This window comes from Eubalaena glacialis, chromosome 3 (genome assembly GCF_028564815.1).
Source record: "Eubalaena glacialis isolate mEubGla1 chromosome 3, mEubGla1.1.hap2.+ XY, whole genome shotgun sequence".
Lineage (NCBI taxonomy): Eukaryota > Metazoa > Chordata > Mammalia > Artiodactyla > Balaenidae > Eubalaena > Eubalaena glacialis.
Window position 1 is genome coordinate 24,296,469 of NC_083718.1, and position 19,815 is coordinate 24,316,283.

The 19,815-nt window shown below is 34.2% G+C and overlaps 1 protein-coding gene across 2 annotated transcripts in view; it reads right to left on the reverse strand.

Moving 5' to 3' along the window:
• Positions 1-19,815, reverse strand: part of LIN9 (lin-9 DREAM MuvB core complex component) — a 105,100-nt gene that overhangs the window by 28,923 nt on the left and 56,362 nt on the right. For both annotated transcript variants that reach the window (XM_061185370.1, XM_061185369.1), the window contains 4 exons: positions 11,022-11,155; positions 9,538-9,657; positions 8,579-8,680; positions 4,713-4,793 (listed from right to left, as the gene is read on the reverse strand). In XM_061185370.1, the coding sequence (XP_061041353.1) occupies positions 4,713-4,793; positions 8,579-8,680; positions 9,538-9,657; positions 11,022-11,155 (437 nt within the window). The remainder of the gene's footprint in view (positions 1-4,712; positions 4,794-8,578; positions 8,681-9,537; positions 9,658-11,021; positions 11,156-19,815) is intronic.

Genomic DNA, 19,815 nt, shown 5'->3' on the forward strand with positions numbered 1-19,815 from the left:
CTAAGAGAGAAGTTCATAGTGATATAGGCCTTCCTCAAGAATAAGAAAAATCTCAAATAAACAACCTAACCTACCACCTAAAAGAATTAGAAAAAGAAAAACAAAGTCCAAAGTCAGCAGAAGGAAGGAAATAATAAAGATCAGAGAGAATAAATAAAATAGAGACCAAAAAATCAATAGAGAAGATCAATGAAACCAAGACCTGGTTATTTAAAAAGACAAATAAAATTGATAAACTTTAGCCAAGCTCTCATAAAGAAGAAAAGAGAGAGGACCCAAATAAACACAATACTACAGAGAAACAAACAAACAAAATGACAGAGAATACTATGAATAGTTATATGCCAACAAACTGGATAACCTAGAAGACATGGACAAATTTCTAGAAACATACAGCTTGCTAAGACTGAGTCAAGAAGAAACAAATAATTTGAAGACCGATCACTAGGAGTGAAATTGAATCTACAATTAAAATACTCCCAGCAAACAAAAGTCCAGGACCAGACAACCAAACACGTAAAGAAGAACTTATACCTATCCTTCTCAAACTATTCCAAAAATCTGAAGAGGAGGGAACACTCCCAAATTCATTTTATGAGGCCACCATTACCCTGATACCAAAATCACACAAAGACTCTACAAAAAAGGAAAATTACAGGCCAATATCTTTGTTTAATAGAGATGCAAAATCCTCAACAAAATATAAGCAAACCTAATCCAATGATGCATAAAACGGATCATACACCATGATCAAGTTGGATTTATCCCAGGGTCACAAGGATGGTTCAACATACGCAAATTAGCCAGTGTGACACACCACTTTAACAAACAAAAAAAGATGAAAATCACATGATTATCTCAACAGACGCAGAAAATGCATTTGACAAATTCAACATCCATTCATGATAAAAATGTTCATCAAAGTGGGTACAGAGGGAACAAATCTCAACATAATAAAGGCCATTTATGACAAACCCACAGCCAACATAATACTCAACAGTGAAATGCTGAAAGCCTTCCCGCTAAATTCAGGAAATAATATTGGAAGTCCTAGACACAGCAATCAAAACTAAAAAGAAATAAAAGGTACACAAATTGGAAGTGAAGAGCTAAAACTGTCATTACCTGCAGATGACATGATACTCTATAGAGAACCCTAAAGTCTAGGCCCAAAAACTATTAGAACTAATAAGATGAATTCGGAAAGGCTGCAGGATACAAGACTAATATACAGAAATATGCTGCAGTTCTATATACTAATAATGAAATATCAGAAGAGAAAGTAAAAAACAATCCTGTTTAAAATTGCATCAAAAACAAACAAACTCTAGGAATAAACTTCACCAAGGAGGTGAAAGACCTATACTCTGAAAACTATAAAACACTGAGGAAGATGATTCGAAGAAATGGAAAAATATTCCGTGCTATTGGGTTGGAAGAATTAACATTATTAAAATGGGCATACTAGCCAAATCAATCTACAGATTTAATGCAATCCCTATCAAAATACCTAGGACATTTTTCACAGAACTAGAACAAATTATCCTAAAATTTATATGAAATCACAAAAGACCCTTAATTGCCAAAGCAATCCTGAGAAAAAGGAACAAAGCTGGATGTATAACCCTCCCAGACGTCACACTATACTAAACTATAGTAAGCAGAACAGCATGGTATTGGCACAAAAATAGACACATAGATCAATGGAACAGAATAGAGCCCAGAAATAAACCCATGCACCTGCGATAAATTAATCTACGACAAAAGAGGTAAGCCTATACAATGGAGAAAAGACAGTGTCTTCAACAAGTGGTGCTAGGAAAATGGACAGCCACATGTAAAACAGTAAGAGTAGAACATTCTCTTTCACACCATATACAAAAAAAACAAAACAAAAAAACCCCTCAAAACGGTTTAAATGTAAGCCCTGAAACCATAACACTCCTAGAAGAGAACAGAGGCAGAGCACTCTTTGACAGAAATTGTAGCAATATTTTCTTGGATCAGCCTCCTAAGGCAAAAGAAATAAGAGCAAAAATAAACAAACGGGGCCTAATTAAACTTAAAGCTTTTGCATAGCAAAAGAAACCATTGACAAAAGAAAAAGACAAACTATGGAATGGAAGAAAATATTGGCAAATGATGCGGCTGACAAGGGAGTCACATCTAAAATATATGAACAGCTCATACAACTCAGTATCAAAGAAAACAAGCAAACAATTCAATCCAAAAGTGGGCATAGGATCTGAATAGACATTTTTCCAAAGAAGACATGTAGATGGCTAAGAGGCACGTGAAAAGATGCTCAACATCACTAATTATTAGAGAAATGCAAATCAAAACCACAATGAGGTATCACATCACACCGGTCAGAATGGTTATCATCAAAAAGTCTACGAAAGACAAATGTTAGAGAGGATGTGGAGAAAAGGGAACCCTCATACACTGTTGGTGGGCACGTAAATTGCTGTAGTCACTATGGAGAACAGTATGGAGGGTCCTCAAAAAGCTAAAAATAGACTATCATATGATCCAGCAATTCCACTCCTGGGTATATATGCAGAAAAAATGAAAACACTGATTCAAAGAGATACATGCACCGCAATGTTCATAGCAGCACTATTTACAATAGCCAAGACATGGAAACTACCCAAGTGCCCAGCAACAGCTGACTGGTTTACAAAGATGTGTCATACACACACACACACACACACACACAAATGGAGTATTACTTGGTCATAAAAAATAATGAAAAAAAGCCATTTGCAGAAACATGGATGGACCTAGAGAATGTTATGTTTAATGAAATAAGTCAGACAGAGAAAGACAAATACTGTATAATATCACTTATATGTGGAATCTAAAATGCAATACAAATGAATGTGTATGCAAAACAGAAATAGACTCACAGATACAGAAAACAAACTAGTGGTTACCAAAGGGGAGAGGAAAGCAGGAAGGGATAAATTAGGGGTATGGGATTAACAGATACAAATTATCATATAAAAAGTAGACAAGCAACAAGAATACACTGTATAGCACTAGGGAATTATGCGCAGTATCTTGTAATAACCTATAAAGGAATACAATCTGACAAAAATACTAAATCAATATGCTGTATACCTGAAACTAAGACAAAACTGTAAATCAAGTATACTTCAAAAAACAACATATGAAAGTATATGCATAGAAGAAGAAATCCACATGCTAAGCATAAAAACATATTTATACCATATATTAAACTAAACAGTTTTACAGTATTTCAATTTTTATAATGGTAATTATTTCTAATCATAAATAAATTATAAAGCCTATCAAGTCAGTTAGATTTCTACAGAGATCCCATATGCCAAGAAGCCAAACCAACATCAAAACAGGCCTTTTTGAAAAAGTAGGTAACACTAACTAGGCTAAGGCAAGTCCAGTACTTTAAGGTGTGAAACGTAGATACAGGGAAAAGTCTTAGCTAGTGACATGAAAGTTAAATAATTTGATTATACATCAAGGTGGAAGAGATGATAAAATGATCAGAGGAAATGTAGTGGGGGAGCATTGAAAAGGCATAGAATAAAGGGTAGAAGTAGAACTGATGGAAACCAAGATAAGAATTAGAGTCCAGTAGGAAAGAAGCAAACACATAGTATTCTTACGTTTAGGATATATAATGGCAATATGTTATGGCTATTTTTTTTCAATCTTTGATAGCCTGTGTATCTGACAATACTAACTTTATATCATGCCTAAATGAGTTAAACTGGGACTAAGAAGCCTGTTCTGGTACCGCACTACTAAATAGCAGCATAATCTTAGTCCAAAATCCCTTGACATCTTTGGTCTTCAGTTTTCAATTCCATAAAAATGATGGGTTCAAATTAGATAATTCAGAGTCATGTTCAGATAAAAAAATTCCATAATTCTAAAAGGACTGTTCCTCATTCAGTTAGGTAACTACTTGTCCAGCTATTTACCCACACCTACCCTCACACCATTCCATACAAGAGATGACTAATGTTACGACAACTCCCTATTCCTGCATTCATGACAGACATTGGTAATTAACTACAGCCCTTTGCCCCCAAGCCCATTCACTGAGCTCTCCCTTACTTTCATACATCCTTGCAACCATTTTCAATCAATTGGAGATGGTACTTGAGATAAAATCTATTCACCATCCTATAAATCCATAAGCAAGTTATGACTTTCAATACAATTTAAAAACATCCTTAGTATTTTCTACATTTTAAAAAACTCTGATAATTCTCTCCTATGAATAAAATTGACTCATATTTTTGTACTCATTAGATTAATAAAATAGGATATAAGCTCTGTCAAGATAACCTGAAGATACCAGCCTATATATTTCCTGATTTATTTATTCTGAATCACTTTTAATAACCTCTGCTAATATGACTTCCTTAGTCAGAGGCACCAATGCTAGGCATTCTACACTCAAGCAAACTGTCAAAGAACCTAACATATATCCATTAATCCTATTCAATGGCATAAGGAGGTCTGGGGTAATGAACTGTATTGCATTGCTAATTTACTTAGCGTATGTTCAGTATAACAAGAGATAGCGAGAGCAAATCAGGATTTAAAAATAACATTTATCTCAAGGTTTTCTTCCATAAAATATTTTAAAATCTTTAGATATAGAAGCTGCCCACCATTTTAAAATGAGACAAGCAAACAAAGAAAAAAAATATCCTTACCAGTTTTTCTGCTTCTGTGTTCATTTCCCTTAATTTCTTGATATGTTCCTTTTTAATCATGAGAATTTTTGATAATCTGGTCTATAGACAATGAAGAAGAGATGTTTTGGAATAAACACAGGCACTTAAGTATATCATGTAGATGTCAAATTTCTAAGTTTTCACCAAGATATTTTAGCAGATTTTAGTGTTTCCAATATAAATATAGCACAGACACTATTTTATAAGTCAGACTGGCTGAGAAGAAGATATTTTAAAATCCCCTGTAACCAGGATATGTCAAAACAATTAAGGAGTCAACCTGAATAAGCTTTCACTGGTCCAAAATGGAACAATGTGTGGACCAATCAGAATAATAACTACAGTTAACTGAAGCACAAATACCACAACTCATTAAAATCCATGAGTTCAGACTGATACTTAAACAAAATTAACCACTGTTGGAGAATACTAGTGACCATACTCATAAACTGGAAAACAAAGACAAAGAGTCAAGCATTTATCCTGCCTATACTATACAAACTATGCCATTAGGTAACCAAATAATAGATTAGGGGAAGTTTTTCCTTATAGAACTATTTCAGCTACTAAACAAAGAACAAGAATAGCACCATTTTGCAATCCTAATGAATGAATTGACCTAGGCATTGATAATTAGTACCAGCCAACATTATACAAAAAAAGAGATAAAATAATATGGGTATTCTATTAGAACACAAAACCACACATAAAAGTAGTCACATAAAAACAAGTACACCAATCAAATAAAAAACCCAAATCAAATCAAACCTTTATATTCAATGAGCAATTTACATGAAATATAAAAGACAAAAGAATATGTTGGATGTTATCACAAGGATTCAGTCAGCAAAATCCAGACTGTGGGAGACTCTATGGACAAATAATCTAGTTTCTTCAACAAATAAGTTAATGGGAAAAAAGTACAGTCAACATTTAAGAGACAACTGGAGAACTGGAATGCTGACTGGATATGTGATGATATTAAGACTTTTTGTTAACTTTTTAGATGTAATAATGATAATATAGTTATGTCTCTTAAAAAAAAAAGGGCCCTTACCACTTAAAGATATATAATGAAATATTTACAGATAAATGATATGATGTCTGATTTCTAAAACAGAGAAAGTGGGTGGGAGCACAGCTGAAACTGAACTGGCCAGGAGTTGTTGATAACTGTTATAGCTAGATAATGGGTACCTAGAGGTGCATTATACAACTCTGTCTGCTTTTTTCTTTTTTAATTAATTAATTAATTAATTTTATTTATTGTCTGTGTTGGGTCTTCGTTGCTGCGCACAGGCTTTCTCTAGCTGTGGCGAGTGGGGGCTACTCTTTGTTGCGGTGCGCGGGCTTCTCATTGCGGTGGATTCTGTTGTTGTGGAGCACGGTCTCTAGGTGTGCGGGCTTCAGTAGCTGTGGCTCGCGGGCTCTAGAGCACAGGCTCAGTAGTTGTAGCGCACGGGCTTAGTTGCTCTGCGGCATGTGGGATCTTCCCGGACCAGGGCTCGAACCTGTGTCCCCTGCATTGGCAGGTGGATTCTTAACCACTGCGCCACCAGGGAAGTCCCCTGTTTGCTTTTATATGCATTAAATTTTTGATAATTAAAAAAAATCTAGAAACTTGACCTAAGTTGATACAGGCAGAGGGAGGGCCGGGTGAGATATGTTACATAGTTATTCACACTGACCCTCATTAGTATCTCCAGAGCTCTGGACTGGTACCCTGTCTCTAGTTGTTGGGGTTTTATGAAAATTTGTGTGATTCTTCAGAGTTAGAAGCAGTAAAAGATGGGATGAAGGCAACAGTCTCTCTCCCATTTTCAGTTTTGTGTTTCTTGTTTTTTTAAAATTAATTAATTAATTAATTAATTTTGGCTGCCTTGGGTCTTCGTTGCTGTGTGTGGGCTTTCTCTAGTTGTGGCGAGCGGGGCTACTCTTTGTTGCGGTGCGCAGGCTTCTCATTGTGGTAGCTTCTCTTTGTTGCGGAGCACAGGCTCTAGGTGCTCAGGCTTCAGTAGTTGTGGCTCATGGGCTCGGTAGTTGTGGTTCGCGGGCTCTAGAGCACAGGCTCAGTAGTTGTGGCGCACAGGCTTTGTTGCTCTGCTGCATGTGGGATCTTCCCGGACCATGGCTCGAACCCGTGTCCCCTGCATTGGCAGGCGGACTCTTAACCACTGCGCCACCAGGGAAGTCCCTTCTTGCTTGTTTTTGATAGAAAATCACGCTGTTTCCTTTTCATTCTTTTCAAAACTGAGTCCTCTCTAAGAAGTGGGTCAGTCTTTTAGATTCCTCAAAATCCCTAACCCCAGGAAAGAAAAAGTTTCCTCACAAAGAAAATTCATTGTAAACTATGAATTACAAAACTTGCAAAAAAATGATGATGTTTATTTTGTTATAAGAAAGAAAACAGTAACAGAAAAAGACAAAAACATATCTCACAGCTTAACAAGAGCAGATCTGAGTTTCATAAAACTTTACATATTACAAAAGACAAGTACATAAAAGGACTTTTATTTTTATCTGCCAGATAGCTTAAAATAATGAAAGCAGTGTTTTAACTAGGCTTTTACACGTAGATTTTGAAGTTAAAATTAAGCACTGCAAGCAAACATCTAAGCATCAATAAAAACATCAATACTTTAGAAGTAGCGTACTAGTATTTAGCCTCTGACTCCCTCTGCTGGTGTATCGATGGATATCTCTCTCTCTCTCTCCCCCTAGCCCCTCTCTCCCTCTCCCTGACCCCCTGTTCTTTCCCCCATCTCCCCCTACACACACTTGCCCAAATATGACATATTAGCTCTGTTTTTACTTCCACTATTTAAAAGAAAGAATTTCTTTAAAACACAAGTGTCCTATTTGTGAAAATGATAAGCCTTGGCTCTTTTCATATTTTTAACTTTTCATATAAAAATATCTTATCTACCTTTGGAAGTTAAAAGATGTAATTCTGTATTCCAAGGATAATTAACAACATACAACTAAGGAATAAAAAATGCTATACACATACACACAAATGATAATACTTTTCCTCAAAGTAACATTAACTGTAAAAGGTAACCCTGTGAATATTTTAATGGATTACGCTATAAACATTTTTATTTATAAAGACTCTATCTATCCCAAGCCAAGGAGTTTTTCTTTTCAAACAAGAAGAAAAGAAACAAATCAAACATTATTAGACTATGATTCAAACTAAATAAAGGAAAATAAAAAGAAAATAAAACATTAAATTACTGATAAAAAACCGAACTAAATAATTTATTTAATCTAATTTTCAAAACAAACAGCTCATTACATTCTTAAGAGTCAGTCTATTCAAGAAAATTGTTCTATATAATAATTCTATACTTGTTTCGATTTAGCCTTAGATTTCTTTGTGCCTAATCAATAAGTTCTTAGCAAATGAATAGCTATTCCTAGTCTCAGAAAAGAAATAAAGTTTCTCCTAACCAGAGAGCTGGCCAACACACCACAATTGTTGAGGTGACTGATAATGGCAGGATGCACTGAGATTACTAAATAAAAACCTTTATACTTATAAAATTTATGAACAGTTAACCATTCAGTTTCACACAGCATATACTAGAAGGTTAGAGTCCTTAACACAGAAAAATAATAAGAACCAAACCCAAGAAAAGCCCAACAAAAATAGATCTCTAAGTCTTTTTTTGCTGTTATAACTTATTTTCAAGCTTGTTGGAAACTAACAGAGTTCTGAAAACCAACACAATGATTTTTAAAAGTATAAAAATATTTGGTCCTAGAAAAATTTTCAACTTTAATAACACAAAAGTCATCGAGTTTTTTAAATAAATAACCAAAATATTCAGAGCAATTCTTACCACTTGGATAAGGAACTCTACTGGAAAACCACCTAACGTTTCTGTGTCAGAGCCAGAAATTTTACTTCTCCAAGGTGACTGTCCTAATAAGGGGTCATTATCCTGTGGGAATAAAAGGGAATCATTTAACCATTGACTTTTCAAAAGGAAGTATCTATTTTTTAAATTAATTAATTAATTTGTTTATTTTTGGCTATGTTGGGTCTTCGTTGCTGCGTGCAGGCTTTCTCTAGTTGCGGCGAGCGGGGGCTGCTCTTTGTTGCAGTGTGCAGGCTTCTCATTGTGGTGGCTTCTCTTGCTGCGGAGCACAGGCCCTAGGTGCGCGGGCTTCAGTAGTTGTGGCACGTGCGCTCAGTAGTTGTGGCTCGCTGGCTCTAGAGTGCAGGCTCAGTAGTTGTGGCACACGGGCTTAGCTGCTCCACGGAATGTGGGATCTTCCTGGACCAGGGAATGAACCTGCGTCCCCTGCATTGGCAGGTGGATTCTTAACCACTGTGCCACCAGGGAAGTCCCAGAAGTATGTTATTTTTTAAAAAATTTATTTTATTGAAGTATAGTTGATTTACAATGTTGTGCTAATTTCTGCTGTACAGCAAAGTGATTCAGTTATGCATATATATACTTTTTTTTTCATATTCTTTTCCATTACGGTTTATCACAGGATATTGAACATAGTTCTCTGTGCTATACAGTAGGAAGGAAGTATCTTATTCTTAAATAAAGAGCAAATTCTATTATAATTACCATATTCTATTAAAAATCCTACAAAAAGGAAAATATTTCCAGAGTTGAAGCAACTATTTTATTTACTTTATTAACTTCTTATTTAATATCTGACAACTCAAAATAATGTGGGCACCTCCTGAAGTTACTGTAATAGATGTGTATTTCATAAGAACATAGTTTACATTCATAATAATCATTTAAACTACTGGTGACATCTAAAAAATATTACTTACTGTAATTGGTGACTGGAGAGGAGGAGTATAATGTAACCGTGGTGGAGTCATAAAAAATCGAGAAGGTCGCTGTTTTTGTCCAAAGGCAGCAATAGGCATCGTCTCATGAGGCTCATTACTCTTTGGGAAAAGAAAATAGTCCCCAAAACTTGAAGAACTTTACCAATCATTTTAGCTTTATAACAGTTCTATTTTATCATAAAATATATTAACCTACAAAGATCAAAGGGCTAGAACTTAAGTCAGAGTATGGATACTACTCTGTTACTAAGAGGTTGAATTCATAAAACAGAAGAAAGTGATCTATTGAAAGAAAGGAAAGTGATCTACGGCCACCCTTGGTTGTCTCTGTGTTAAAGACTATCTGAATATTACCCACTGTAATTAAAGGCAATTCTTATCTGGCCAGGGAGAAATGTTTGGGTGATCTCATAAAGGAAATTACATTAATGAAACAGAAAAGTAATTTTTCTTTTTTGAAATGGGAGGTTTAAAGATTTCCTCCTTTAACGAAAAAAATTAAGATTGGTATACCTTGCTCTATATTTAGTCCAAATTTCCTTTCTCTCCTACTCCTCTCTAAAAGTACGTTTGATAAGGAAACCCTTACAATAAGCAAAGAGTCACAGTTTTTTAAAAAGTATAGATCAGAAAAAAAAGATTCTTCTATTTTTGCACTAAGGAGATAAAGTAATTTTGATTTTTAATTGTAAGTTCACAACCCTTAAAAATCAAGTTTATAACAAAGAAATGAAAAAAGGGGAGGCTAAATGTGAACAATTTAATTTCCATAATGCTTAGAGGCAAACAGTTTTGTTATAAAAAGTTCATTACTCATTAAAAAGAAAACTATTAGAGTTATATTTATCCTTTATATTTTAACTTATTAGAAAGGTATATAATTTCCATGACATTGCTAAATCAAGCATGATCATGAAATAATGGTCCAGTAGTTTAATGGACTATATCAGAAGTTCAAAAGATGTGGATTCCAGTCTCAATAGGGCAAGAATCCAGCTTGAAAGCCTTGAATAAATTACCTAACGTACTTATGTCTCAATTTCATCATGCAAAAAGTGGGGGTAATTAACAACCACCCTGCATATTCTGAGGATAAAATAGGAACATACAAAAATATATATTTTGAAGTGCAAGATGTTAACATACTTTTAAAGTCATTTTGCAAGAGGACTATACCAACAGCTGAAATGAAAGTGTTGTGTAGCTTATTCCCCAAGATTATTTAGTCAAGAGTGATCAGTTGTGTCACACTAAATTTGGTAGAGGGATGCTAGCTTCTGGAAAATGTGGAAGACTTAAGTATAGTTCTGCTCCAGGAGTCTAGTAAGCAGGGCTGGAAACCCCTAAAGATCTCTTCCTCTGTGACTTGAAATCTTGATTCTATCATAAATACAACCCTTAAGAAAACTCTACAAAACATATTTAATAGGCATAAAACACGTGTATTATGAAACAATACTTACAAGAACTTCATAGTCAGGGATAGTATGAGTTCCAAGCCCTGCCCTATCAAAAGTTACTCTATAAGTAGCATTAAGAGTATCCACAGCATCTATCTGTCCAGTGAACAGACCATCATGAACACCACGTAATCGTGCTGAAAAAAGAAACAAAAAGGCATTATGATATTTAGGAGATACAAAAAACTGTCACATACAAAACTGCTCCAAGCACGTAATTCAAAGTGGAGAAAGTATAGTACTGTTGTCTATTAAAGTTTCAAAAAAAGCATGTACTTTATTTTAGGCTTAAAGGAACAACAAAAAAATTTTTTGAAACAGAAAACAAAACTATAAATGGTGATCCCTAATTTGATATATGAATGAAATCATATATCTACCAAACTAAAGGGAAAATACTTTAACATCATATCATTGCTTTAAACCTCGAATTGCAAAAAAAAAAAGTCAACAAATTTGGTCATTATACTCATGAATGAAACACTAGGAGTAGTTCAACTGAAAAAAAAAGAAAAGAAAAAAAAAGACAAGGGTGCTATGCAGAAAAGATTTACTAGGTTTCAGACTGCTAACCTTAGAAAGGGTTGCCTATAATGTTGACTTCTGGGTACTTGAATTTTGGGAGTGTTCCCATTGTTCCCATACTAAGAAAGGTGGTTTACTGTGCCTAGACTGTGCAAACAATGTGGTTACCTGCTTTCCAATTCTTGTATGTGTTGGGCAGAAGATGCCTACATAACCGGCCCCCTGTAAAAACCTTGGGCATTGAGTTTCTAATGAGTTTCCCTGGAAGACAACATTTCACAAGTGCTGCTACAACTTGCTGCCGAAGGAATTATGCAAGTCTTGTGTGACACTACAGGGAGGGGACTCTTGGAAGCTTGCACCTGTTTTCCTCTGGACTTTGGCTCCATGTACTTTTCCCTTTGCTTATTTTGCTTTATATCCTTTTCTGTGATAAGCCATGGCCATGAGTACAACTATTTGCCAAGTACTCTGAGTCTTTCTAGTGAATCACCAAACCAAACCTGGGGGTGGTCTTGGGGATCCCTCACACAGATGTGTCACTATTATTTAAATCCAGTCTGAAGTAACATAAGGAAAATCCAAGCAAACATCCAGCATGAGTGAAAAATATAAGAACAGTAGCATTTAAGGCATTAAACTAGGCAAAGTGACACATTTTATACACACAAAAACGTATAAAGATAGTATTTATTTTTTATTTTTTAATTTTTTTTGGCCACGGTGTGTGCCATGTGGGATCTTAGTTCCCCAACCAGGGATCGAACCTGTGCTCCCTGCATTGGAAATGCGGAGTCTTAACCACTGGACCGCCAGGAAAGTCCCAATGATATCATTTAAATAAATAAATAAAGTCCCAATGATATCATTTAAATAAAATACAAATATTCAATGCAAAACTATTTAAAATATCATTCTCTTATGGTTACCGGGGGGAAAGGTGGCAGGAAGGGATAGTTAGGGAGTTTGGGATTGACATGTACACACGGCTATATTTAAAATGGATAACCAACAAGGACCCACTGTATAGCACAGGGAACTCTGCTCAATGTTATGTGGCAGCCTGGATGGGAGGGGAGTCGGAGGGAGAATGGATACATGTATATGTATGGCTGAGTTGCTTTGCTGTGCACCTGAAACTGTCACGACATCGTTAATCAGCTATACTCCAATATAAAATAAAAAGTTAAAAAAAAAATCATTCTCAGTCTTTGACAGACCAATTAAAGGAAAAGTAAACAGGTATACAGAAGATACGAGTAATAAAGTTGAATAAACAAACATAAATATAGAAAAGGACCTCCAGTTATGGCAGTGTGAAGAGGTTGGTGATTCTTCTCTGCAAAAGACTTGTATAAACCTGTACGAGATTGTCAAAGACAACCATTTCAGGGTACTAGAAATGGGCCAAATGCAGAAAATAATTAAGAAACGATTACTGTTGAAAAATTGCCAGAGCTTCAGTTAAGGACAGGTGAACTCAGTGGCCTTTTTGCAAGAGGCTATTCACACTCTACCATCACCAACAGCTTGGTTGGTAAAAAGAGTTTTTCTAGTGTATGGTTGGTCATGGAAACAGTGTTGTTTGTTGCCAGAGGGGCAGACAGGATGTGGACCAGTGGGTAAAAACCTGTGACTGTGCTAGTTAAGAGTGGCAAACTCGATCAGGAAAGAATAAGAAAACCCCACAACTCTGCAAGCCTAAGAGGTAGTCCTGTCTGAGGTGACTGGCAGAACAGCTAGGAATTTAACAGGGAGATCCTGGAAACTAGAGAGCCATAAAAAGACTGAAATAAACTCTCCATAAATTCTTGCCTAAGTGGAAAACTATGTGATTGGGTGGGAAAGACCTAAGAAAGTCTGGTAAAAAGTAAAAGCTAAGGATGACCTGAAAACGGACGGCAACTTTGTATGTGTTTCCCAAGTCCACACAGAGATCAGTCTGAGGCCTTTCTGGATTAAGATGTTTGAGTACAATCTCTGCCTAAGTCATTGGTTGGCCACTAAATTATGCAGACACAGGAACATTCCCTAGGAAGCAAGCTTAAAAATAAATAAAAGAGTAAAAAAAAACTGAGCAGAGACATCAGTGGTTGCATAGGCAAGTTACTCAAGTAAAAACAATTCTCAAAAAAATTAGAGTTGCTACAATATATTATCTAAAATATCTAGTTTTCAACCAAAAATTACTAGATATGTAATGAAATAAAAAAGCATGATTCTTACTCAGGATAAAAGTACAGTAAGTAGAAACTGACACAGATGATACATTAGCAAAGTCTTCAAAAGTAGATTTTATAAATATGTTCAGAGAATTAAAGACAATGACTCAACAGGGAATTTCACAGAAACTATACAAAAGAACCAAGTAGAAACTCTAGAGTTAAAGAGAAGATTTGAAGAAAAGAATCAGGGAATATTTTAGATAGTATATCGTAGCAAGTCTGGATTCTGATCTATTAAAGAGAGATCAACAGAAATTATCCAATCCAAAGAACACAGAGAACAAAAGATTGAAGAAAAATGAAGGGAGCCTCAGAGAGCTGTAGGAAGATGTCAAGTGCACCAACATATTTGTAATGAGAGACCCAAAGGAAGGAGAGAAAGAAGGAGAAAAGGAAATTGGAAGAAATTGTGGCCAAAAATCTCCCATATTTGATTTAAAAAATTAAGCTACTAACCCATGAAACTCAATAAACGCCAAATAGGATAAATATAAAGAGTATCAAACCTAGACACATCATAGTGAAATTTCCAAAATCCAAGGATAAAGAGAGAATATTCAAGAGAAAAGCTTCAAGAGAAAAATGACTCATCACACGTAGGAGAAGAGCAACACAATTAACAGGTACATCTCATCAGAAACAATGACGGTCAGAAGGCAACAGAGTGACATATTCAGTGTGCTAACAAGAAAAAACCATCAGGCAAGAATTCTATATCCTGTGAAACTATTTTTCACAAATGCAGGAGAAATGGAAACATTCTCAGATAAAAACAGAGAGAATCTGTTGCTCCTAGACAAGTTAGGAAGAAATACTAAAACACATTCTTTGTGATAAAAGGAAATAATACCAGACAGTAACTAAAATCCACAGCAAGAAAAGAAAAACACCAGAAATGGTAAATATGTGGGTGCATATAAAAAACGGTGTGTACAAAATACACACACACACACACACACTTTTTTGTCTATTCTCTTCATTTCATTTTTAAAAAGTAAGATTATTTAAAGCAATAATTATAATCCTATATTCTCAGGTTTATCACAGATATTAATGTAACACGTTTGATGACAGTAAAAAGGAAGTAGGAGAAAATGGAGCTATATTGGAGTAAATCTGCTATATTTTATCAGAATTAATTCAGTATTAATCTTAATTAGATTGTGATATGTTAAAACTGCATATTGTATTTCCCAGAGCAACACACACACACACACACACAAAACCCTCAAAAAATACCTAAAAATAACAACAGAGAAATTAAAATTGTATACTACATTTGTATACTAATATACAAATACTAACTATATAACTATACTAAGTAAAATTTGTATAATAATTGTATCCTAAACAGTATTTGTTTAACACAAAAGAATGCAGGAAAGGAGGTAAAGGAAAATAAAGGATATGAGACATATTGTAAACAAATAGCACAACAACAGGCATAAATGCAAGCATATCAATTATTACATAAAATGTGAATAGACTAACCACTGATCAAAAAGCAGAGGGTGAAAGGGGTCAAAAGGTACAAACTTCCAGTTATAAAATAAGTCAGTCTATATAAAATACATAACCAATAAGGACCTACTGTACAGCACAGAGAACTACACTCAATATCTTGTAATAACCTATAATGGACAAGAATATATATATATATATATATATATATATACACACACACACATATATATATACACATACACACACACGCACACACACACACATATACACGTATAACTGAATCACTGCTGTACACCTGAAACTAACACATTGTAAATCAACTATATTTCAATAAAAAAAATTTTTTTTAATTGTAAATGTACAAAAAACAAACAAAAAAATCATGGGGAGGTAATGTACAACATGGTGACTATAGTTAATAATACTGAATCATATATCTGAAAGTTGCTAAAAAAGTAGATCTTAAAAGTTGTAACTTTTTTGGTAACTATGTGTGGTAATGGATATTAACTAGACTTACTGTGGTGATCATTTCACAATATATGCAAATATTGAATCATTATGTTGTACACCTGAAACTAATATGATGTTAGATGTCATTATACCTCATTAAAAAAATACAATTAGATAAAAATTTCTTAAATTTTTAAAAAGGCAGAGGTTTGCAGACTGACTTCAATAGAACAAGACTCATCTATAAGCTGTTTATATATTTCTACATGTGTCTGAGACACACTTTAGATTCATAGATTCAAATAGGTTGAAAGTAAAAGGATGGAAAAAGATTTACCACAGTAACAACAGAGTACTGGAATGGCTATATTAATGAAAATTTAAAATAAGGGATACTACTGGAAACAAAGAGGGACATTTCATAATGATAACAGGGTCAATGTATCAGGAAAATATGACAAATATAAATACATATGCACCTTAACAGAGCACCAAAATACCTGAAGCAAAATCTGATGAAATGGTAAAGAGTTCAACAATTATAGTTAGAGATTTTAATATTCATCTTTCAGTGATTGATACAACAATAAAACAGAAAATCAATAAGAATATGGAAGACATGTACAACACTATCAACTGATTTGACCTAACTAACATATACACATTGCTCAACCCAACAGCAAAACACAGTCTTTTGAAACATACATGGGGCATTCTCTAAGACAGACCAAATGCTAGGTCATAAAACAAGTCTCAACAACTTTAAAAGAAGTAAAATCATACAAAGTACTTTCTCCAACCGCAAGAAAATGAAATCAGAAATCAGTGAGTCTTCACCAAGCAGGCTTGGTCATGCAAAATAAACTGAGAGAATACTTATAATACAAAAAGTATAAGAACTCAAATATAATTTGGAGGGAGGACCATCTTATGTTCTGGCATATACTGTATACTTACATACATCAAACTTTAGAGGGAGATTTATAAAACTTTAGGGGAAACTCACTTTCTACACTTCTGTGTTTTTTTCTTCTTTTTTTGAGAATGCATTGCCTTTATAAATCAAGAGAAGAAGATATTTCCATATTTTTATATGTATGTCATTTATGTCCCTCTACCACAGATCTGTATTTGAAGTCAGGCTCCCCTATTATTACAGGAGTATCTATCTGTTTAAGTGATGGCTAAATTCTATCCAGTTTTACTTAACTGGCTCAAAGACTTTTAAAAATACTTAAACTTTTGTCTCTAAGGCAGCCCTCTCCTTAACAGCCATTTCCAGATTACTGGTGCTGACAATGCAAAGCTAAAAAAACAAAACAAAAGCAGCAACCTAAGTTAGTATACATGGTCACTAAGGGATGAAAAGCAGATTCTCGGTCAGAATGCCAAGTTCAGGAAAGTAAGAAAAAAATGCTGCTGTGGTTATCAGCATTATCCTAAGGCTTTGAGAATATTTTATAATAAAAAAATTTCAAAAGCATCCTTTAGGTAGGGTAAATCCTATTAATCCATAAATCCTATTAGCCAATTATCTCAGGACAATGTCCATTTACACCTGTTATCCTACTTCAGTTATTAACAGCACCTCCTCTTCTACTTTCAGAAGATGCTTATTTGGGTGATAAATTATATGGTCACTCTACTTCTTTGACTGTTTATAAGGTCAAATACGCAATGCAAAAAAAAGAGACAATTTTTCAAGCACAACAGAAGGTTTGCTGGGAATCTGGTGAACATACCTAATGGCATCCAAAAATCCAAGTTTAGAAAGTAATTTCATTACAAACAAACATCAAGGGACAACTTTAAATATTATTGGTTAGAGCCTCAGCTTTGGGCCAGGATTCAGAATTTGGGTTAACCAGCAGCTGTCAAATCTTAACTCTACATTTACTTCTATAAATCATATCTTCCAAATCACATCTTCCACATCATCCTTGATGACTTCCTTTCCCATAAGCCTTTGACTTAGATAAACTACATTACTTTTAGGCCAGTTCTGAATTTTACAATTTCTTAACAAACCAATGATTTTAAAATCTCTTTTTATACCCTGACTTCTCTGACTACACAGAGTTCTAGAACTATTCAGAGCAACGGACACCTGATGAACGACTTCCTGTACAATGTGGTTAAAGTATCATGTCCAGACGTTTCCCCAAGACTTTTCCACTATTCAAATTTTCCATCATTTTGGTGTTTGTCAAAACTCTTGCGTTCTTAACTCTGTAACTAAGAATCACTTGCTGTCACTTTTTACCTGTCTTCTTTGTGCTTACTGCAAAATCTTTAATATAGTTACTTTAAAAATTCCCTTGTTGTTGTTATTGAGGAAAAGTCTACTACTCCTTCTTTACTAAAAAATTTCTTTCCAGCAAGGAATGTGGAATTTTGTTTGTTTATATACTTTTCTTTTCTAGGTAAAATTTACATACAGTAAAATGAAAATGTAAGTGTATAATTCTATAAGTTTTGACAAATGAAATCATCCATCTTTAAAGTCACGGAATATTCTTATTATTCCCGAAAGCTTCCCCTTCCTAGGCAATCCTTTCTTCAGGAGCAACCTCTTTTCTGATGATATTTTTCTACCATAAATTAATTTTGCCTATTCTACAACTTCATATAAACGGAACCATACAATATGCATTCTTTAGTTTTCAGCTTCTTTTGCTCATCATACTGTCTGAAGTTAATCTATATGTCAGTAGTTAGCTCCTTTTTACTGTCAATTTGTATTCCACTGTAAGAAAATATCATGTTATGTTTATCCATTCGCCTGTTGTTGGGTTGATTCCAGGTTTTGACTATAAAATTAAAACCAAGATGCCATAAACATTCTTGTACATATCCTTCTGTGAACAGCAATTTTCATTTCTCTTACTTAAATACCTTGGAGCAGAACTGCTGGATCACAGGACAGACATAAGTTTAATTTTATTAAAAATTGTCATGCTTTACTCCAAAGTGGTATATCATCCTATCAACAATGTATATGAATTATGGTAGCTCCACATCCTTGCCAACATTTGATGTTATCAGTAGTTTCAACTTTAGCCATTCTGCTGTGTGTAGTGGTATTTCATTATGATTTTAATTTGCACTTCCTTGATGACTACTGATGTTGAGTGCTTTTTCACGTGCTTATTGGCCATTCATACATCTTCCTCTGGGAAGTCTCTACTCAAGTGTTTTGTCTATTTTTTGAATTGTATTACTTATGTTTTTATTACTAAATAATAGAGTTCTTTATGTTTTCTAGATATAGTCCCTTTTCAGATATATGATTTGGAAATATTTTTTTCCCAGTATATGGCTTGCCTATTTATTTTCTTAATGTTGGCTTTTAGTGGGCAGAAGTTTTAAATTTAAGTTAAACCTAAAAATCACCTTTATTTTTCTTTTTTGATAATTAACTTTTTTGTCAGATCCAAGAAATCTCTGCTACTTACAGATCACAGGATATTTTCCTGTGTTTACTTATAGAAGCTTTATAGTTTTGGGTTTTATGTTTAGCCCTTTGGTCCACCTTAGATTAAGTTTTTTGTATAGCATGAGGAAAGGTCAAGGTTCATTTTATTTCCATATATATACCTAGTGGATCAATCATTATTTATTGAAATGCCCTTCCTTTCCATTGAAATGCTTTGGTACCTTCAGAAAGTCAACTGGACATATGTGTGGATCTATTTCTGGATTAAACTATCCTTCCCATTTTCACAGACATTAGAATAAGCACGACAATTTCAAAAAAAAAAAAAAAAAAGAAAGAAAAGAAAAAGAAAAAGAAAAAGAAAAAGAAAAGGCCTGCTGTGATTTAGACTGTTTACCTAAGATCAGTCTTGGTAGAACTGACATTTTTAACAATACTGAGTTTTCCAATCCATGACATGTTTTATTTCTTTAATTATTTAGGTTTTTTATGCTATTGTCAATAGTGTCATTTTTTAAAATGTCATTTTCCAGTTGTTGCCTTATTATACAGAAATACAACTAATTTTCATATTGATTTTATATCCAAAGACCTTGCAAAAAAATTCATCTTATTAATTCTAGTCCTTGATTTGTGGATTCCTTAGGATTTTCATATGGGTAATCATGTCATCTGTGAAAAGAGACAGTTTTAC